The sequence below is a fragment of the Arvicanthis niloticus genome, chromosome 10 (assembly GCF_011762505.2).
Source record: "Arvicanthis niloticus isolate mArvNil1 chromosome 10, mArvNil1.pat.X, whole genome shotgun sequence".
Classification (NCBI taxonomy): domain Eukaryota; kingdom Metazoa; phylum Chordata; class Mammalia; order Rodentia; family Muridae; genus Arvicanthis; species Arvicanthis niloticus.
In genome coordinates, this window is record NC_047667.1 from 52422585 (window position 1) to 52443949 (window position 21365).

At 44.3% G+C, this 21365-nt stretch overlaps 1 protein-coding gene across 2 annotated transcripts in view; it reads left to right on the plus strand.

The window, feature by feature from the left end:
* The first annotated feature begins 8356 nt into the window (after positions 1-8356).
* The window catches only part of Cd247 (CD247 molecule), a 73762-nt gene continuing 60753 nt past the window's right edge, over positions 8357-21365 (plus strand). Inside the window, exon 1 of one of the 2 annotated variants that reach the window (XM_076941536.1) lies at positions 8357-8539. In XM_076941536.1, the coding sequence (XP_076797651.1) occupies positions 8482-8539 (58 nt within the window). In that variant the 5' untranslated portion in view covers positions 8357-8481. The remainder of the gene's footprint in view (positions 8540-21365) is intronic. The other variant, XM_034513663.2, reaches the window with a different exon arrangement.

Sequence of the window (21365 nt, forward strand, 5' to 3'; positions counted from 1 at the left end):
GATTTTTTTTTTTTTTTTTTTTTAAGTTTTATGTAAGAGGTTGGATACCCAAAGCGCTGGTTTGAGGTTGTCCATACATTTCCACATCGGATCCTATAATTTTGATTCAAGAACACAACACTAGAGGTCCCTGTGGGTCCTTTAAAGAAATGCTTTGCCTTGTGTTTTGTTTTTAAAGGTGTGTAGTGTGGAAGAAAAAAAAAAAAACGGCAAGGGCCATGTGTTTGAAAAAGCTAGGTTTTCGAGAAAGTAGTTCTTTGACACCTTGGTGTTTGGGGGTGGGGGTGAGGAATGGACTGTGGAGGGTGGGGAGTAGGCTCTGTGAGCTCTGAAGCCAGACGGTGTGTTCACATCTCAACACAACAGCTTAGCCTGCGATCACCAGGACGTCCAGGACTGGACTAGACAGTGACTTTTGTTTAGTTATCAATCAGGATGTGAATGACCCAAGACCTTTCACAGAATGTAAGACCGGCGCAGAATCATGGAACCCGACATCTTCTAGGAAATGATGCGGCCGTGGGAGGGTCCGAGGGTCCCAACTGTCGTGTGTGCATTAGTGACACGCTCCTTCATTGTAAGTACTAAGAAAGAGGATCCAACAGGAGACCCGGTGTGGGATTCTGGAGTCCAACTTGAGAGGCTACACTGTCAGCCCCAGGGCAAGAAGGGGGGGGAAAAACAAAAACAAAAAACTTGGAGCTGCAGTTTGACATGATGGCCGCTAGAGGTCGCTGTGGAGCCGCGCGCAGATGCTAATTGGGGCGGCCCTTCGACCCTCTCTCCCGAGGATGGGAGAAATTAGTCCTTTCGCTAGCTCCTCTGCTCCGCTGGAGCTGCGTCCCTCTTTTTGACATCTTTCCTTCCCTTTGTGGAAATGGTTATCCTAAGGAGAGGCCAAGAGTATCCAGCAGTATCCAGAGTTGGGGATTTGGGATTATTCCCTGAGCAAGTGATCTTTGCCGGAGACCTGATTGTGCGACTCCTCTAGAGGCAAGGCTGGCTCAGCAGGGACTTCTGGCAGCCTCCTCACACCGAACCAGGTGAGGCGATCTAGTCTCCCCCTTGGTGATTTAAAAAAAAAAAAAGTGACCCACGCGAAGTTAAAAAATCTCCACCATCATGGGCTTGGGCAGAACCTTCCAGCCACGAGGTTGATTCTCCATTCTTGAACCAAAACCAAACTTAGCTTAGCGTCTGGGACAGTTCAGGGATAGCCCAGAGGAAGTTCACAGCGTCACCCTGTGCCTCAGCTCAAGGGCTGGTAGCACTGAACCAGACAAGAAAAATTATCCTCAAATACAAGGTCTGACCCGAAAGCAGTTTGTGGAGGCCAGAGAATCCAGCCCCTTCAGTGGGCACACAGTGGTCTGGAGTGTGTGTGTGTGTGTGTGTGTGTGTGTGTGTGTGTGAGAGAGAGAGAGAGAGAGAGAGAGAGAGAGAGAGAGAGAGAGAGAGAGAGAGAGAGAGAGAATTTTCTTGCTTCGTTTTGTTCAGTCACAAAGTAAGTGAAGGATGAAGTTGGAACCAGATCCTAGGGCAGCGCATCCCTTAAAAACCAGCTGAGGGTAAGACCTTCTGGAAGATCAGGGCATGGAAACAAAGCCAGATCCAGGGGTGAGGAACCGAAGACATCAGCTCCCTACAAGATGTCAGAACTGGTTCCTCAGGCGCCCTGGGGTCTCAGGGTTGGAGTTTTCTCATCTCAATGACTTCGAATTTGCTTAGGTGCCTCAAAGCTTCCGGGGCTATCTGTTCAAAAGGAGTACAAGGCAGGCGTATTGAGTCAATGCTCTGAACAAAGTAAAGAGAAGAAGCGCATGGGTCGCTACTCCGGCGTGGTCTACGCTCCCTTAGGACTTGTCCACGACCTGCTTCTTTTCGGTCTCCTCCTCATCACAAAGACCATGCACGATCCGTTCTCAGCTCCCATCATTTCTAGAAGATTCTTGCCAGCGCTTCTTCGGCTAAACATTTAATAATCCTCCGGCATCCCTTTCTCAGATAGTGATGACAGTTACAGCCTCACCTGGAGTGTGTGAAGGGAGCCAACTTTTCCCAGCATCCTTCAAATATAGACATATAATGCAGAAAAACTGCCAGGAGGCCTGCTCTCCATCCTTCAATACATAACTGCACGGATAAAATGGATAAAAGCTATGCAGTAAGTTGGACGGGGTCAGCAAATTCAGGACAAAGAGGTTCCGTGCTTCTGGACTTGTCCAGACAGAGCCGGTTAGTAAGTCCTTTCACCTTTAGTCTGTTCCTCTACAGCGAATGTCTTTCCACTACCCTGATGCACCACCACCCAGAACATGTGACTTCTAGTGTTGAGCTGGCCATATACCAGCTTTGGGATAGTGGGTGAAATTTCAATTTCCTTAACTGTAAAGTGGAAAGTGCACACCAGTAACGGCTGCCTTCCTTTTAAAAAGATTAAAATGACAACATGTAAAAATGACATTCAAATGGAAGGCAGGACAGGCTTCTTTCCAGTGGAAAGTATTGGGCTGTCGAGGACAATATTTGATATGAAATCAATGGCTCAGCTTATCTCCTGATAGTACCTGTGTCAGAGCCACACTTACAGCTTATTTTTGGATATCTTTTACAAAGATTATTAAAGACATCTTTGCTTTATTTCTTTGTGTAGTTTTTAAAACTTATTTCTTTCTTTAGTATGTTTATTGGTGTGCTTGAACCTTGGGCTTGCATTTCCTCCACAGAATTTCACATTTTTTTTTTAAATGTGCTTTAATTCTTAAAGAACAATTGGTCTTTTGAGAGAAGGGTCAACTAAAATAAGCCTCCCAGCAAAATGGGCCCAGGTCAATCACACCCTCAGTGGTCATGTTTTCAGCGTCTGTAACATCAAGGGCATTTCAAGTACAAACTGCACATTCAAAGTCAACTTTCTTCAGAAAAGTTATTGGATCATAAAATGGATCATAAAATGGAAAAATCCATGAAGCGGGGCCCTTACACATGGCATGATCCAGGCTCTCAACAGGTATGCTGAATGTCTCCTATGCATCTTTCACTCTGCCCATCTCTGTGTCAGCTTCATCCTTGGGCAAAAAGGACAAACATTCTTCACTTCGTGTGCCTGATGCTCACAAGGGGGAGAAACTTTTTTTTTTTTTTTTTTTAAAGAGGCACTTCTCTGGGAGACAAGATGTTAGGGTAGCTTCCAAGATGTCCACACTGTGGTGTGCACACCAGTGTAGCTTTCTCGATGGTGGATGACCTGTGCCTAGAAGAGCTAGCACTCCTGTGCTTCTCTTGGGGTCTGTGGTAAAAAGAGAGATTAACTTGAGTGCATCTGACCTAATCTCCTATGATTCGGAAGGGCAGAGAGTACTGTGGTTGGCTTGGGGAAACTGGCTAGGAGGTTATATTGCAAGGAGCTGCAGGTGTCTGCAATATCTGGCTAGTGATTATCAAGAAAACAGGGACCCCATTCTTATAAGTGTAAGAAATTTTTCCATCCACCAGTCAATTAGGAATAGCAGCTTCAGATCCAAACAACAGCCAAGCCAGCATGCTACGTCGGTCCTTCTGTCCTATAACACTGTAAGGTTGTAAGTCTGCGCTGTTTCAGGACACTAAATTTGTGATGATTCCTTGTGTAGCAATAGAAAGCTAATTCAGTTTCCAAACATCTCAATACATAAATTAGAATCATTTGGCTGCCAGCCACAGAAATTGAGGTTGGGGTGGGGGTTGGAGGGTGGGGAAGCAGGTTTTCTGGAACAGAACCCACAGTAGAAACAGAGCACAGGCAGCTTCTTGGATGAATTCAAGTAGGACGAATGACTTAGAGAATTTCCAGGCCTGGTTCCATTTTTTTAAGACCTTGTTTATTTTTGTTTGGTTTTATTTATTTATTTATTGAGATAGTCTTATACCCTGGGCTAGTCTCAGACTTACTATGTAGCCAAGGATGATCATGAAATTATAACCCAAGTGCTGGGGTCTCAGGGCTCTGACACCGTGCACAGCTGCTCTTAAATTCTAAGTAAACAGGCCCTGGAAGGATTGCTCAGTGGTCAGGGGAACTTACTGCTCTTCCACAGGGTTCCAGTTCAGTTCCCAGCACCCATATCAAGCCGCTCACCACAGCTACATCCAGCTTTAGGGGTTTAGCTTTGGGGGTGAGGGGTTCAATGCCTCTGGCTTCTTCAGTCAGGCACCCTGGAACACATATACATCCCCCTTCCCTCTACACACATATGCACAAAGTTAAATCTTTTTAAAATTCTAGGGAAACAGCAGTTCAGCTGTCTTACCTGACAGCCTCATCAAAATGATAAAAAGATGGGGGCTGGGCTGGGCTGGGACTCAGTGTTTGAATAAGGTATAGGAAAGCCCTGGGCTTGATTCATGCTCTCTGCCCACCATAAATAAGAATGGCAGCACACCCAGGAATTTGTGAAATAGGAATATTTAAGGTTATCTTCAGCTACATAGAAAGTTACAGACTAGCCTGGGCTACTGTCAAAAAAAAAAAAAAGGTTACAGAGTAGTGTGTGGAGGCAGAGGCAGGTGGATCTCTGAGTTTAAGGCCAGCCTGGTCTATAGAATGAGTCCAGGACAGCCAGGGCTACACAGAGAAACTTTTTATTTATAAATATTTATAAAAATTATTCATAAATTTATAAACTATTTCTAAAAAATTTATAAATATACAATTATTTATATATAATACATTCAGAAAGAAAGAACTAGTGATCATTTAGGGAAGCGTTTTGACCTGCCTCCTGCTATTTGCTGGTCTTCCTCAGCTAGCCGTGGTCAGTATGCTAAGGTAGGTGCTGGGGGAGGCCTCTCGGCTGGAGAAGCTTCAGGAGGGGTTGGTTGTCTCTGGAACACCAGGACAGATGTGCCTTGGTGTGTGAGAACTCTTAAGTTCCCCATCTTCTAGGCAGCATATGACAGCACCTCATTGTAGCCTTGATTTGGCTTATTCATAATGTCCAACATCTTTTTATGTATTTACTGGGCATTCGTGGACCTTCTTTTCGGAACTGCATTTAAACCTTCTGCCTGTGTCTTTAGAGAGCTGGTTGTCTTACTATTGAGTTCTTTAGATAGTCTAGGTTTAAGCCATCTGTCCAAGAGGTGTGTTAGCGCATACCTTTTTTTTTTTTTTTTTATGGCTTGCTCCCATTTTTTCCTGACGGCATCCTCAGTGAGCAGTTTTGATGAAACCTGGTTGATCGTTGTATTTTCGATGAGCTGTGCTTCCGTGTTCTGTTTCAGAGATCATTCACCGGTGTTTCATTCCAGAAATGTTACTGCTTTGTTTACATCTATGAAACATTTCAGGTAACTTCTGTGTACAGCATGAAATAGGAACAGGGTATTTTCCCTCCTAGACAATCCAGTCTATCTAGTACCCTTTATGTCTTAAAAGTCTATCATTGGGCCCACTGGATCCTTCTTTTACCCTTATCTAAAGTCTCTACCCAAGTACTAGCCAGGCCTGACCCTGCTGAGCTTGTGAGATCAAACAAGACAGGGCACACTCAGGGTGGTAGAGACGGTACTGTGTGGTTAGTATGCTCACTCACGATGTGGGCTATCCAGCAGAGTTATTTCACATCCCTTAGATTTTATTTGTTTTAGCATTATTATATCTTGAAGTAGAATTTTTGTGCAACAAATTCACTATTTGCATGTGTGTACGTCAACGGTCTTTAGCATATCCAATTTGCTGGGACAAAATCTTCTAATTCTAAAGCATTCCATCATCTCCTACAGAAACCTCACACTAATCAGTGGCTAGTCCAGTTGCCCGCCGCCCTTGGTTCCTGGCAACCCTTGATCCACTTTCTCTCCGGTCTTGCCTATTCTGGCTATTTTATATAAATAGAGTCATACAATAAGTGGCTTTCTAAGTCTTGTTTCTTTTACCCATGCTTGCAGCGGTAGCATCTAGCAGTTCTTCAAGTCTTTTCATGGCTGTTATATTCCATTGTTTGAACCCACCACGACCGCTTGTCTGTTCCTCGGCTGTGGCGAATTGCTTCCAGTCTGGGGCCATTATCCATTAGGCTGTCGGGAGCCTTTCTGTACACGCTTCTGTGAGAGCATATGTTTTCGATTCTGTTGGGTATTTACTTAGTTGAGTTTCTGGGCATGTGGAAACTCTGTTTAACATTTTAAGGAACTGTCAAATTGCTTGGAGCAAGGCCCTGTCCTTTCACATCTGCAGGGGCATCAGTTTCCTCAGGTTCTCGCTGGTCCTCCTCAGCACGGGGTCATCGTTTACTCTGTGTTAGCTTCGTTGGGCTGCTTTGTGGGTTTGACTTGCTCTTCCCTAGTGACTAACACACTACCAGGCTTTCGTGTGCTTATCGGCCATTTGTTTATCTTCTTTGGGGGAATGTCAATTTAAATCTTTCGCTAATTTTTCCTTTTTTTTTTTTATCCTATTAAACTGTAGAAGTACTTATACATTCTGAATACTGGACCAAAACCAGTATATAATCTGAAAACATTTTCACTCACTCATTTTGTGAAATATTTTAAAATTTTTCTTCCTACTTTTTTTTGAGGCATAAAACTTTTAAAATTTGATGGTGTTCAATTTATGTATGTTGATATGGCTTGCTTGTGCCTTCTGTGGTCTAACACATTTTAAGTTTTTCATATAAACTCTGGAATCAGTTTCTTTTAAGGATTTGTTAACATATTTTTAGCATGTATTTGTGTGGGGGGATGTGTATGTGTGGTGTGTCTGTGTGTGGTGTGTGTGTGTATGTGTGTGGTATACATATGTATGGGGTGTGTGTATGTTTGGTGTGTGCATGTATGTATGTGTGTGGTATGTGTGTATCTGTATTGTGTGTATATGTGTATGTATATGTGGTGTGTACATGTATGTATGTTTGTGTTTGGTGTATGGTATGTATGTATGTGTATGGGATATGTGTGTATGGTGTGTGTATGTATATGTGGTATGTACATGTATGTATGTATGTGGTGTTTGGTGTATGTGTGTATGATGTATGTATTGTGTGGGATATGTGTATATGGTGTGTGGGTGTGTGTGTGTGTGCGAGCGTGTGTGTGTGTGAGTGTGTGTGTGTCACTCAGAGGACATCTTACAAGAGTAGGTTCTTGTCCACCATGTGGGTTCTGAGGATGGAATTCAGGCTGTCAGGCTTGACAGAGAGTGCCTGAGCCAGCTCTCTGCCTCCAGATTTGATAATATTGTGTTTCCATTTAGAAGACTGGTGGATTGAAAAGTAACTGTGCACTTCTTAAGAGAATTTTTTTTAATCAAAGAAAAAAAGATGCACCTTCCCGTTTACACAGTCCTTTCCAGGTCTCAGTCTTATCTCAGAGCTTGTCTTACACTCATCTTTCAGTTCATCAGTATGCTTATTTCTAAGGGTTTTTTTGTTTTTGTTTTTGGTTTTTTTTTTTTTTTTTTGTATTTTGTTTTGAGGCAGGCAGTCTTACTGCACAGTTCAAGTTGGCCTAGTATTCACTGTTAGTCCAGTCTGACCTCAGACTCACAATCCTCCTGTCTTCATCACGTGAGTGCTAAGATTTACCAAGCAGGGAATCTATGCCTGACTGTTATCTTTTTCTTACTGTAAATGACTCCAAGGGAGAAATATTAACAATTAGCAAAAGCATTTGACCTAGGTTTGGTGGTACATACCTGTAATCCTGACTGTTGGGAAGCTGAGGAGGGAGAATTGTGAGTTCAAGACCAGCCTGGACTGAATAGTGAGACCTGGTCTAGGGGAAAAAGATTTTGTGCCGGGCAGTGGTGGCACACACCTTTAATCCCAGCACTTGGGAGGCAGAGGCAGGCAGATTTCTGAGTTTGAGGCCAGCCTGGTCTACAGAGTGAGTTTCAGGACAGCCAGGGCTACACAGAGAAACCCTGTCTCGAAAAACCAAAAAAAAAAAAAAAAAAAAAAAAGAAGTTTGAAAGCCATGTGAGCTATAGCACTTCACACTGTTTATGGTCTGAATTGAGGCCAAATTCAGAACTACACCTCAAATATCCTCCTTTCTTTGTGCTTTAGATAAAGAAGTCTGATGTCTGTTGATGCTCAGTGCTTCCTTCACGCAAGGCCTCACAGCAACTTAGATATGCCTAGGGTCCGACTTCAGCAATCGGGAGTCACGTACAAATTAGTCCAGAATTAGAAAAAAAAAAAGTACATGAAACTATAGTCAACTTGAAGAAAAAGCAAAATTGGGACGGATACGCATTCTTTACACCCCAAACCTCCAAACCTTCAGGACTTCCTGCCTGTGAGTCGGGAGGGGGAGTGTGAGTGTGTCTTGGCGTTGCTGGCAGGTGCTGTCTCAAAGACCCACAGTCCTCCACTTCCTGGGGTGTCAGCCACAGAACAAAGCCAGCAGAGACTCCTTCAGCACCTCCCTTTCTCCTCATCCTCCCAGGCATAGCTGCCTCTGCCTCTGCCTCTGGGCAACTTCCCAGGGGAGCAGAAGATGAAGTGGAAGTCGCCTATTCTCGCCTGCATCCTTCACGTGCAGTTCCCAGGAGCAGGTAAGGGTTCTGTTTCTCATGGCTTGACACTTTTAGCGGCTCTTTGTGTGTCTGAGTGGCAGTGGAAGGGTGCCAAGGAACTGGTGTTTCTTTCAAAGCTTGTCTTCCCAAAGTCAATGGGCAGAGGGGCTGCACAGGCTTGGGTCCCACCCAGGCGTCTGCTCTGTGATAGTCAAGCTGGGTATTGGTTCGGCGCCAGCTGTTTGAAAACACAGTTGTAGATTGTCCAGTGATAAAAGCAGAAGAAAAAGTCTGTGAAGGGAAAGGACGAGGAGAAATGCAGCAAGAGAGACACTGAGGCAGCTCTGCACAGACAGGGAAGCTGTACAGGATCAGAAACTCCAACTAGGCCTCGCTCTGTTCTGGTTTCCAGATATCATGTCTCCTTCCTTCCCTCTCTGGTTGGCATTGCCACTCAGCCCTGTTCTTTCCTTCCTTGCCAACAAAGGACATTAATGCGGCCAGTAGGAAAGGGTCACAGCCTGTGATCCTAGGTGGCCTGAAACACCCGGTAGAAGTAGAGCCACTACAAGAGGACTCGCCGAGCGAGGGAGGTGATTTACGGAGGAGGCATCCATGTTTTCAGCCTTTTGCAAGGCGCATTGCCGCCTTCTGGCCCAGAGCATTTTAGTCTAAGCTCACCCTGTCAATGCTGTCCCCTACATCACGGCCACCAGCTGCCCTATGACATACCGATCTTCTGTGATAGACTCACACCTGAGCCAAGCAGCCAGCGACACGGACAGAAATGTTAGCAACAGGTTAAAGAATATGTGTTAATACGTGACAATCACGAGTCACAGTCAGCACAGAAGACAATTTGTGCCAGTGCTCACTGGAGCCTTTGGAGGCCTGGCTTTTTGCATGCCGTAGTAGCCTTAAGCATGCTTCCTTGTTCAGCAGTTGGGGTGAAAGCAAGGGAACAGAAGACAAGAGAGACCACTCACAAGATTGGCGTCATGGCGGGTTTATAAGAAATGGGACACTCTGTATTTGAATCTAGAGAGACAAGGATGGTAGCTGTAAGGGGACTCTTCCTTCAATTTAAAGCTCTCTTGGCAGTGGCAGCTTGTTGGGTGACAAGGCTGAGAGGGCAGGAACAGCCAACACTTGATTGTTAGCACCAGGAAACTGTACGGTCCTGGGCTAGCATCACGGGGATTCTGAGGGCTCAGTAATTGGCTTTTCTGTGTGATCATAGTTCTTTTCTCCGAAAGGGCCGGGCAGGTATGACTCACATAGCGCTGTAGGGTAATAGCCCCTGAGGGAGCCCACAGCAGCCCTTACTCATAGGCAGGTGCAAAATGTTTTCACAGCCAGAGATGTTCACGGACTAAAGGATCAGCCGCTGCAGGCAATAGCTCTGGACTCAGGACTCTAGGCTCTCAAAAGATGGAGAGAGGAGATTGCTGAACCTCTCTCTCCACCTTTATCTGCTCCTCACTGGTTTGTGAGCGGCAAGCTTTGAAGCTCACAGAAAGCTAAGGCACGTTAGGGAGAGAAACGAGAACGGTTGGCAGTAAACAAAACCCCACCCAGAGGGCACAAAGCCTGTTCTCTTTTCCACCCCAACCCAAAAAGGCCTAAGTCAGTCCCATTTACATTTCTTAGAGACACAGAACTAAGCCAGTGTTGAACTCATCAGTCCACCAAGTCTAACAACACCATTTCGAGGGCCAGAGGAGGTATGGAGAAGATGGAGTTTCTGGGTGCCACGGAACACGTCTGTCCACCAACTCTCAACTTCTTGCTACTTCTAACTGCCCTAGCATGGCAAAGATTGAAACCAGAGGTCACTACAGTCTGTGTCCACTCCCTAGTGAGAAAATGCACCTCTAGTGTGAAGCCTCGGGTGGCAGGTGGGCCCTGTGACAAATATGGATCAAAACTTGGGATGTACATAGAATGGACACTGCACCCACCACTTCAACCTCTTAAACATCATACAGGCAAATGTCCCTCAGAGTGGAAAGAAGTCTGAAGGTATAACATACATACAACAGACTGGGCAAATTCAAAGCAAAATACACGATCACAGTGGCCACCCAGGTCTGCCGGCATGTAGGGATTTATTTACAAATATCTTAAACACTGAATCTCGGTTGAAGCTTTGGAAGCAGAGTCGTGGGGACCATAAGTGACGGACGTGTGGCTGTGTTTCACCGTACCGTCTTCGCCCTCTGGCTTGTTTTGTCCTCCAGCACCTGGCTGTTTCCATAAGGCTGAAGCCTTATGGTTCTTTTTCCTACTTCAGCCCTGCTGAGACTTGACAGACTACAGACTGCATCTGCTGTCAAAAAAAAACAAAACAAAAAAAAAAAAAACAAAAAAAAACAAAAACAAAAAAACAAAACAAAAAACCCCAAAAACAAAACAAACAAACAAAAAAACCCCAAAACAACAACAACAACAACAAAAAAAAACGCTCCCACCAACAGCCCCAAGGTTTGTTAGCAGGCTAGGTTTCTTACTCTGCTCTGTGCATTTGGCATTGTTAGTTTTGCTTTTGTTTTTTGAAAAATAAGACTAATTGGGCGTGGTGGAGCACATCTTGGATAGCCTCATTTGGGAGGCAGAGGCAGGTGGGTCTCGGTGTGTTCAAGGCCAGCCTGGGCTACATAGTGAGTTCTAGGTCAGCATGGGCTACATAGTGAGATGCTGTGTTAAAAAAAAAATAAGATTTTAGTTTTAAAAAATACATCTTTTCTTTCAAAAGTCACCTAACATGTGTCTTGTATTTTATTAAGAAGGTTCTGGGCTCCACAGAGAATTGTCTTAGGTTCAATTAGAATAGGCATGCAATTTGAGAACATTCTCTACCCCTGGTTTTATATCTATGGTCAGTTAATTGATCAAATAAATGCCAGAAATAGATGCCAGAAATAGTTCAGAATAGGGTGTTCTTTTTGTTTTTGTTTTGTTTTTTTAGTTCTGCATGAGACAAAGCTGCTGCTTATTTACAACAAAATGACAGTGGGTATAACCGACTGGATTAACTATACAGTTATTCTGGTAGAAACATTAAATAGGTCACTTGACCTGTTAGCTGATCCATGTCATTTGGCAGTTTTTCACTATGTGTGGACAGTGACCACATTCTCTGGAGAAAGAAATGCCCCTGGCTGCGCTCAGCCACATCCCTGTGCTCAGCACAGTATTTAGACGAGAGTCAGTGCACGACACATATTCCAGTGTTTGTCGAACGAATTAAAAGGCAACCAAGTAAAGGGAATCTAGAAGTTTCCACATGATTCAGGTCAATGATTTATTAGATGGCCGATCCTTTAAATGACTTAGTAGTAAATGGTGAATGTCGAAAACAAAACTAAATTAAAGAATCAGCGATCAGAAGGTCAACTGTGAACAGAATACTTCAGTGTGAATTACAAAGTTAGTTTAAGATTCAAAAGGCAATTACTAAAATGTTCTTGTGAAATTCTACTATTAATTTTTGCATGTTCTGCATTAGGGGGTCCTAGAAGCACCGTGTGCATGCATGTTGGGCAAACACTCTACCACTGAGCTATTTCCCCAGCAACCCCCCCCCCCTTTTAAATTTTGTCAAGATCTCTCCAAATTTCCCAGTCTGTTGAACTTGACTCATTTTATAGTTGAGGCTGGCTTTGAACCTGCAGTATTGCTAACTTGGCCTCCTGGTAGCTGGAACTACAGGTCTGTGCTGTGAAACCCAGCTATTTATTTTGAACCCAGAGAAAAGATAATTTCAAATGACTAAACTAACATTAATACCTTAAAACTAAACAAAAATGTACTATTTTCATTTTCTGCTTTTTCTCCAGTGCTGGGGAAAATAACATCATTGTTGGAGGCTGATTAATGAGCTAACAAAGTAATGAAAGTATTGATTAGGAATAGAAGACTCTGGAGTCTAGCATGAATCATAGTCCAGTGTGACTTTCATGTTTGATCTTCATGACCAGTTTGCAAATACATGCACCATGCTTTTTCCAGTATTTCCTTGTTGGTGGACATTCAGGTTATTGCTAATGCTTGTTGATACAGACAGTTTTCAGGAAAATATACATGTAATGGGGGGGGGTCGGACAAATTCAAGACTGGCAATTAAAAGAACAGGTCAAAACAAAAGAATGACTCACAGGGGACTCCAGACTCTAGTTGAGAATGATCCTGTTGGGGAAAGAATGTATCTGTCCGTGACCACCTACAAATGGTCGCCGTGTCCCTCTGGAGCATGCCGCGTGATAAGGAGTGGGGGGAACTGGGCAGGAAGAAAGATCTGGATGGAAGTCAGGGCTCCTCCATGGCCCCCTGTTTTCGGCTAGTGGTTCACCTCAGCTCTTGGCTTCCTAAGATGGCGGTTATGGTGCTCTGCTCATAAAGGGCCTTGAGGAGTGGAGCTGATGTCCACGAATGCCCAGGCTCAGGACGCTTAGAAAGCGGCAGTCCTTACTGTGCGTGCCTCAGTGCCCCAGTCTTCAGAATAAAGTATCATTTTCCCCGCGTAGCAAGCAGGAACACAGCTCCAGCGTGCACTCTTCCTCTTCCTTGCACTAAACTGCAACGTAAACTTGGGCAGAAATGTCTCTCTGGGCCTTAATTTTCTCACGTGTGCGATAAAGGACAAGAAAGTTGAAGGCTCCCTTCGGCTACAAAGTGAGTTACCTGTGGTCAGAGATTGCAAAGATTTTCGGAAAGCCTTATCCACCTCGCCTTCTGGCCTCCCCCCACTTCACTGGTACTGACTCTCAGAATCTGAAAAGTAACCATTTTTCTACCTAGAACTCCAAATGCTTCTTCTGGTTGGGGCTCCCACCTTAGGGCACTCTTTTGAACTTGTTGGGCGAAGCCTCTGCTTTGGAAATGCCAACATTTTCTGGCTTGTCGATTGCAGATTTACTGAGGGCCATGCAGGACTTTGTGAACAAGTAAATTGATGCTTGAAGTAACTGGACCGCGGTGGAGGACACGCTAGGCTCCTATGGTCCGTTTTGCTTGGCTGTTGGCTGGGTGCCCAAAGTTTCAGACTCCAGGGGGAAAATAAACAGAAAGCACTAGAGTAAGGACGATGAGACCCCATCTAGACCACTGTTTTCTCCGGTGTCACCCTTTGTATTTGCAGACAGCACACGGTGTAGCTGATCTCAGCTATCCTATGGCCAGTAGCTCAGAAAGTTGTGGAGTTCTCTTTTTCTAAGTGATGAAAATGGGGCCGAGGATGGTGTGTATGCCTGTAATCCCAGTATCTGGAGAGAGACAGAAGGAGCAGAGGTTCAGGCGTATCCTTATTCAGAGGTTTGGAAGCCATCGTGGGCTACTTGAGACTTGTCTGAAATAAAAACATAAAAATACAGAGATGATTGCTTTCAAAGATTTGATGGCTTGGTCAGGAGGACTGGGACTCCAATGTGCCCTCTCCACGGCAGTTGTCTCTGACTGGTGTTCACTGATTGGCATTACCGCACACCCAAAGGCAGAATTCTGAAGCTGACTTTAAAAGAATTCCCCTTAGGAAGTGCGTAATTCTATTTTCTTCTCAATTTTCGAAGTAAAAAAAGAATCGTTTTGACACTGAATATCTTTGGTATACAGTTTTCTGCTGAGGAGGAAATTGGGCTTGTTAAGAATGGGACTCTGCTCATCTCTGACATATTACAGGTCTGAACCCACACCTTCCTCAAACCTGGTGAACCCATATTTTCCATTTTAGTCTCAATAAATGTAACTATTTGGGGAGTTTTCCTTGAGAGAGACAGATTTCAGTTTGCAGTTCAATCCATTCTTATGTGCACCCTTCCCCTCATACTATTATGCATGGAAAAGAAATTTAAAAAATGTAAATTAAACCATATCTGAGAGGGATTGACTCCAAAGAATTAACTAAATTAATATGTTAGGAATATATTTTGATCCAGTGGAAAAGTCTTATGGGTATTCAATACTCTCAAGGAATAGTACATTAGACACAGAGTTTAAAGTATATTTTTAAAAATTATTTATTTTTATTTTATGTGCATTGATGTTTTGCCTGCATGTATGTCTGTATGAAGGTGTCAGATCTTGGAGTTATAGACAGTTGTGGGCAGTGGGGATTGAACCTCAGGTCCTCTAGAAGAGCAGTCAGTGCTCTTAACTGCTAAGCCATCTCTCCAGCCCCTAATGTGAATTTTTCAAAACTCAAAACTAAATCCTCAAAGAATGGCAGAATTGTCACTGAGTGACAAATACCAGTTTGCAATTACTTACGTGTGCGTTCAGCATAGGGCTTTGTATCTGCCTAGGCTCTGCTCAGGGAGAACAAAGCCTTGTGCTGTTGATGGGGGCAAAATAAGTCATCCTAAGAAGTTGATGCTCAGAACAAAAAGCAGGAATCATTGCAGAACCAGATTCATAAACGTCTGTGTCTTCTAGAGTGACCACTTCAGTAGGACATTTGTCCATGCAACAAACAGGCTGCAGAACTGTAAATAGTTTCCTTAGGCAATCTGTGAGGACAGGAAGACAGTGTGGCTCAAAGCATACCCCGACACAGACACCACCAAGCAGGATTAAATAAATCCCTACTACCCTCTTGCTGAAGAGACTGGAACTCCAGCCACGCATACCTATATAGGTCTCCAACGTGTGACATTGCACTAGCCCCAAGATACACCGTGACTGATGGCCCTCAGTCAGACCCATCTGTTCTCTTCTTAGACTGGGAGAATCGGAGAGAAGAGGGGGAGCAGGGGAGAGAGAAGAGATGTTCGGGGAGGAGAGTGGAGGTTGCATCCCATTGCTTCAGAGGAAAGATGGGGAATGGGGTGGTGGGATCAACCTGACACTGAGTGAGATTGGACCAGTTGTGGAGTGGCCCAAGCCTGAGTACTGTGGGTTAAAATCTCAGTGTGATGCTGTTGAACATGCCTGTTGGGACATTTACTCTCTACTCTGATGGGTGCAGGTGTCTATGTCCCAGTGTTCATACATGGATGACAAACGTATCCTCACTCAGTGTGGTTTTTGGGTAGAAAGGAATAGCATCCTGACAGATGTAGATTCTAAGGTCATTGTGAGTGTGAGTGGTATGCCTGTGCGTGTGCGTGTGCGTGTGCGTGTGCGTGTGCGTGTGCGTGTGTGTGTGTGTGTGTGTGTGTGTAGGTATGGTTAGGTCCTTTAAGAGAAGTTATCGGTGTGGCCCCACTCTCCAGGAACACCCTGTCTCCAAAATGAGCCTGACATTTCCTTCTTTGCATCTCTTTCCACCCAATTCCCAAGATTCAAATGCTAACTCTGCCTTACTCTCAGCTGTGGGAGCCCTGCCTACCCACAATGCTAAGTCTGGATATCTGATGATCTCCCAAGCCCATAACCATCATAAATTATCTGCATTCAAATGGCAAAATAAGGTGGAAAATTGTTGTTCTCCAAACTCAAACTTAAAAACACAACACAAATATTTCCCTATTGAGAGCTCTTCTCAGAGTTTAGGTCTGGCACACAGATAGTTTCAGGAACACCACAGAAATCATCAGAAAATGTCACCTGCTCCTCCACATTTTCACAAGTTCCTTCCACAACAATCATGTGTGTTTGGGGGCAAAATGGTCAACACACATTTGATGCTTTTTTTTTTTTTCTTGAAAGCAATCTAGCAAGGTAGCCCCCAGTGAACTGCTTTGGCCATCAAGACAGTTGGTCAAACTAGTTTGTTTTTAGTATCTGATTATCTAAGCTATCTGACTGACTAATTCCTATTGATTAAAGTTACTAAATACTCGGCAAGCACCTCTCCTGTGTCTCCAGCCAAATAGTCTATAGAGGATTGGCCTAACCAGCCCACTGAGCAGAACCATTTCTTAGAGATGGACATTCACCATTCTGGAAATGATATTCTCTGGTTTTCAAAAGAGTCTGAATGTGGCTTCCGACACCCTGCTTTATGGTCTGGCCCAATTTCCATCAGTTTTGTCGACCTGTGCTAATTTCCACGCTGAGTTCAGTAGCAAAGACAGCACATATGGATTGGATGCCACCCAGGACTGTTTTGAGTTAGACAGGAGGGCTTCAGAAATTCCCCTTTTGATTTCTCAGAGCAGAGAGAAGTCTTTGTCTTTTCTCCCACTTAACTATCGGTGCTTCAAAGCCCAGACCTATATAAAATACACAAATGCTTTCGAGACAAAATGAATCTTGCCCGGTTTCTTTGGGCTTCGATGGGAACAATAAAGATCCAACTACAAAAGATTGGCAAAGAGGATTATTCTTTTTCTTCCTATTAAGCATAGAGGCTTCAAAAGAACGGCCCAGAAAGTCAAATAATTGTATCCACCACTGTTCACCCATCCATCTCCCTGCTGACCTGTCCTGTGAAATACCCTTGAAAATCTTGGCCAGCTCTCACCTGCCCATTGCAAATGCTGCTTTGTTAAATGTTCGAGTCTGTAATTCCATGAGAAAGACCTGATAAAACAAACTGTATTTCAATGGCCACCTCATCAGGGAGTAGCTCTTTGGGCTGGGGGTGCTTCTAATTTTCGGAGCTTTGTAGTCTCTGTGTTGGGAGGGGGCAACTTGAAGACTTGAAAAGGGGATGTGAGTTAAGTCTACAAATGTTTGCTATCCAAAGAGGCCAAGGTGGCTGCCGGGAAGACTTAGGAAACAGGTTTTTGATCTTCATGGAGATTTCTTGATTGCTTTAGTTTGGAAAAAAAAAACACATCATTCACGTCTTTAGATACAAAGTTTTAGACTTGAAGCTGGTCTAATTGCTAGTTTCCTTTCAGTCCTGAACTTCCTCAGAAAAACTCTAGTCACTTTGAAGAGCACAAAATGGCTCCTTGACACCAAGAAACACAGAGAAGATTAGGTCACTTAGAGATTTTTAAGTTCGGAATTGTTTTCTAGTAGTGGTTTGAGTCCTGAATTGTTTCGGTTTTAAAAAGCAGAATGATAGCCTCTCAATTGGGCAAGCATCTAAAGTTTAGTGCAGGGTGACCACAAAAAAAAAAAAAAAAAAGAAAAAAAGAAAAAAAAAAAAAAGAAAAAGAAAAAAAAAATCCTAAATTGCTAGTGCGAAAGAGAGTCTGGTATGCTTGGCTTGGGATGCTGTCCCTAAACAGTCTCTTCAAACCCATGGTCTTGGGTAAGGGAGATAGCTCAGTGGGTAAAGTGCTTGCTCTGCAAACATGAGGACCAAAGGACCAAAGTTCAGTCCCCCAGCACCTGTGGAAAACCAGGCAGCAGCATGCACTTGTAACCCCAACTCTGGAGGACAGAAAGACAGATTCCAGCGGCTCACTGGCCAGCAAGCCAGTTTACCTGTAGCAATGAGATCTAGGCTCAGAGAGCAACCCTGTTTCAAAAAGTCAGATGGAGAAGGAATGGAGGAAGACATCCTGAGGTCGGCTTTTAGCTCCACAAAGCACTTTTGCACACACATACACCACATATGCACACAAGCACGGGCATCTTGCCTGTGCAGATGTTCAACAGAAGTTCAGTGAACAAACCTGTGACCCATGTATTTTATGTTATAAACATGTTTAAGTTTAGACAATGCTAACTCGATGGTAGGTGAGTTAGGCTGAAAAGGCATGGGGATATCTTCTAAGTAACCGGAACCTTTACTCACTGGATGGGGTGTTTGAAAAGCTTTATGCAAGAGATGGTATAACTATCTTAATCAGCGATTCTCAACCTGTGGGTCACAATCCCTTTGAGGGTCAAATGACCCTTTCATGGGGGGTCACACATCAGATATCCTACATATCAGATATGTATATTAAGATTAATAATAGTAGCAAACTTATAGTTATAAAGTAGCAATGAAAATTATTTTATGATAAAGTAGCAATGAAAATTATTTTATGGTTGGAGGTCACCACAACACGAGGAACTGTATTAAAAGGTCGCAGCACAAGGCAGGTTGAAAACCGCTGCTCTAAACTCTAACTATACTTAGGAGAATGTCATTCAGTCATTCAAGGAAAAGCTATAGGAAATTCTTTAGTATTATGAGGATTAACTTTCTAATTTAGTTATTTCCACGAATGGTCATTTTTATTAGTTGTATTTTCTCAGAATCAACAGGTATACTACACTTTTAAAAAAACATCTATAATTATTATTTTGTGTGTGTCTGTGTATGTGCATGCATTTCTGCCATGGCATGTCAGAGGACAACCCAAGGGAGTTGGTTCTCTCTTTCTCCATCGCATGGGTTCTGGGGTCCAGCTTAGGTCCATAGGCTTGGCAGCCATACCTTTACTGGCTGAGCCGTTTCAGGAAATGAAGGATCCAGAATTCCTGGTCTGCTGTCAGCATGGATGAACCCCTAAAGGAGAGGTTAAGCACTAGGGCTTGGCCATAAGGGCTTTCTAAGAATCCTGTTCTCCCTAAGATCCCCATCTTCACCCCTGCACCTTCTAGTGGAGGAGACATAGTTGCTTCTCAATGCTAACAAATCAGTGGCACCGTTGACCCTTTTCTCAGTCTATCCGGAACCACGGTAATGATAAGTAAGGGTCCTAGTCCACTTTGACAACGAAACTCACCCCTGGCAGGAATAGACTACCCTGCTGGGTCAAGCTAGTTGGGAAAAAGACTGAAACCAACAGAGAATAACAAGTAATTTTCTTTTGGTGAAGACCCTGCTCTAAATATACACTTCATTGAAGCTAGAGAGACCGCTCAGTGGTTAAGAACACTGCCTGCTCTTCCAGAGGACCTGGGTTCAGTTCCCAGCACCCACGTGGCAGATCACAGTCACCGGTAACTCCAGGTGCAGGGGATCTAATACCTTCTTCTGACCTGAGGGCTCCAGGCACACACACAGTGCGCATAGATACACATGGATGGATAAACATTCATTCACATAAAATAAATACATCTTGGAGAAAACATACTTCATGAGTTAGTGATGGGGACCAGTTGTTAGAGTGCTTGCCTAGCGTGGATAAAGCTCTGGGTCAGTCCCGGGTCTGCACTGATGGTGGCAAATGCTTTTAATCCTTCATAGAGGCAGGAAGACCAGAAACTCAAGCTGATCCTCTATAGCAAGTTTGAGGTCAGTCTGAGCTACACGAGAATGTGCCTTAAAAAAAACGGAAATGAGGCAAGGGGAAACACGACAAAAAAGGCAAAGGATACACTTCATGAGCTGGGTATGGCAATCCCAGCACTCACAAAGTAGAAGCAGGAAGATAAGTTCAAAGCCAGCCTGGGCCACAAAAGACCCTGTCTCAGAGACCAAGCACAACACCAAAACAACAACAATCAAAAACACTTGTCCCAGACGCAGTAGCTCATGCCTTTAATCTCAGCACTTCAGAGACAGAGGCAGGTGGATCTCTGTGAGTTTGGGACCAGCCTGCTCTACAGAGGGTCATCACTACATAATGACACCCTGTCTCAAACAACAACTAAACAAACAACAACAATGAAATGCACTTATCAGAAAGACACAAAATACAGAGCACTTCTGTTTTGTATTTGAGCAAATAATACTTATCAATACATGCTGTGTGGTACACCCCAGCTTGGAGAAGAGGGGGGTGGTTTTTCCGTGTTGTTTACAGCCATCGGAGTAATGAATGCTGTTAATGATGTCCCCATTTTTCATGAGGAGCAATGAGTAACCCAAAGGTACATGGTTAGCAGCAGGGGTCACCAGGGGCAGCCTGTCCGCACCTGATTTTTTATCTACTTGAAGGACACACGTGCAGTGCTGTAGTGGTCCTGAGACACGGGCTGATCCGGAGTGAGTCTGACTGAAGGACACACGTGCAGTGCTGTAGTGGCCTTGAGACACAGGCTGATCGGGAGTGGGTATGAATTCGGCCATGGACTCTGAGAAATGTTTTTTGTGTGCTGCTTGGAGAAAGAAGTGAGAACAAACAGATCGAGTGGAAGGGACAGGATACTCCGTCCTCAGAGAGCCAGACAACCAACAGTGCCTTTTGTAGACCCTCCTACCTGCAGGCTGGTTCATGGAACATGGCTCTGGGCATCTCCCACTGTCACAGGCACCCAGTGGAGAGACCAGTGCTCCTCCTGGTGGGATCCTGACTTGCCTCTTTCCTCTGTGTGGCCCACTCCCAGCACTGTGTGCTGTCTCCTGCTCAGATCAGCATCTTTCTTGTCCCACAGAGCTGTCCCAAGACTCCTGGAGAACACCCTCACTGCAGTCTATAACAAAGGCACACAGTTCCTTACATGATTCTTTTAGGCTAGTGAGGCAGCTGTAAGAGGGGCTTCCATTCAGCTGGGAAGCACTACGTTAGCCAACTTCATGTGTAGTTAATCTGAACAACGCTGAACTCAGTCTGTGCCCCTGGGTTGTGAAGCTCTGAGGGACCCCCTTCTATACCGTCCCCTAGAATTTGCTGCCACGGTGAAGTTGCAGCTTCACCTTTAGCTATGTCTCTTAAGCTGTTCCCTGCCTCATTTCCTCACTACCTTCATGGTCCTCTCCCTGTTGTTAATACAGTGTCACACACTGGGTACATGTTAAAGAAAAGAGGTTTCCTTGGGCTACTGGCTCTGGTCCTAGGTTGAGAGCCCACATGTGATAATAACTTCTTCTTCCTGGAAGAATGTCAGGGGGTACCTGTGCCCAAGCACCTCAGTCTAACCAGCAAGCTGCCAACCAGAGAGAGAGCCTGTCCTAACAAAAGCAAGCAAGCAAGCAAGCAAGCAAGCAAGCGAACAAACAAACAAATAAACCAAAATATTTTAAAGTGCACAGAAATCAACGAAGTCAGGCTCATAGGGCCTCACAGAGACTGAAGCCACAATCACGGAGCCTGCATGGGTCTGTGCTTGGTCCTCTGCACATAAGTTATGGCTGTGTACCTGGGTGTTCTTA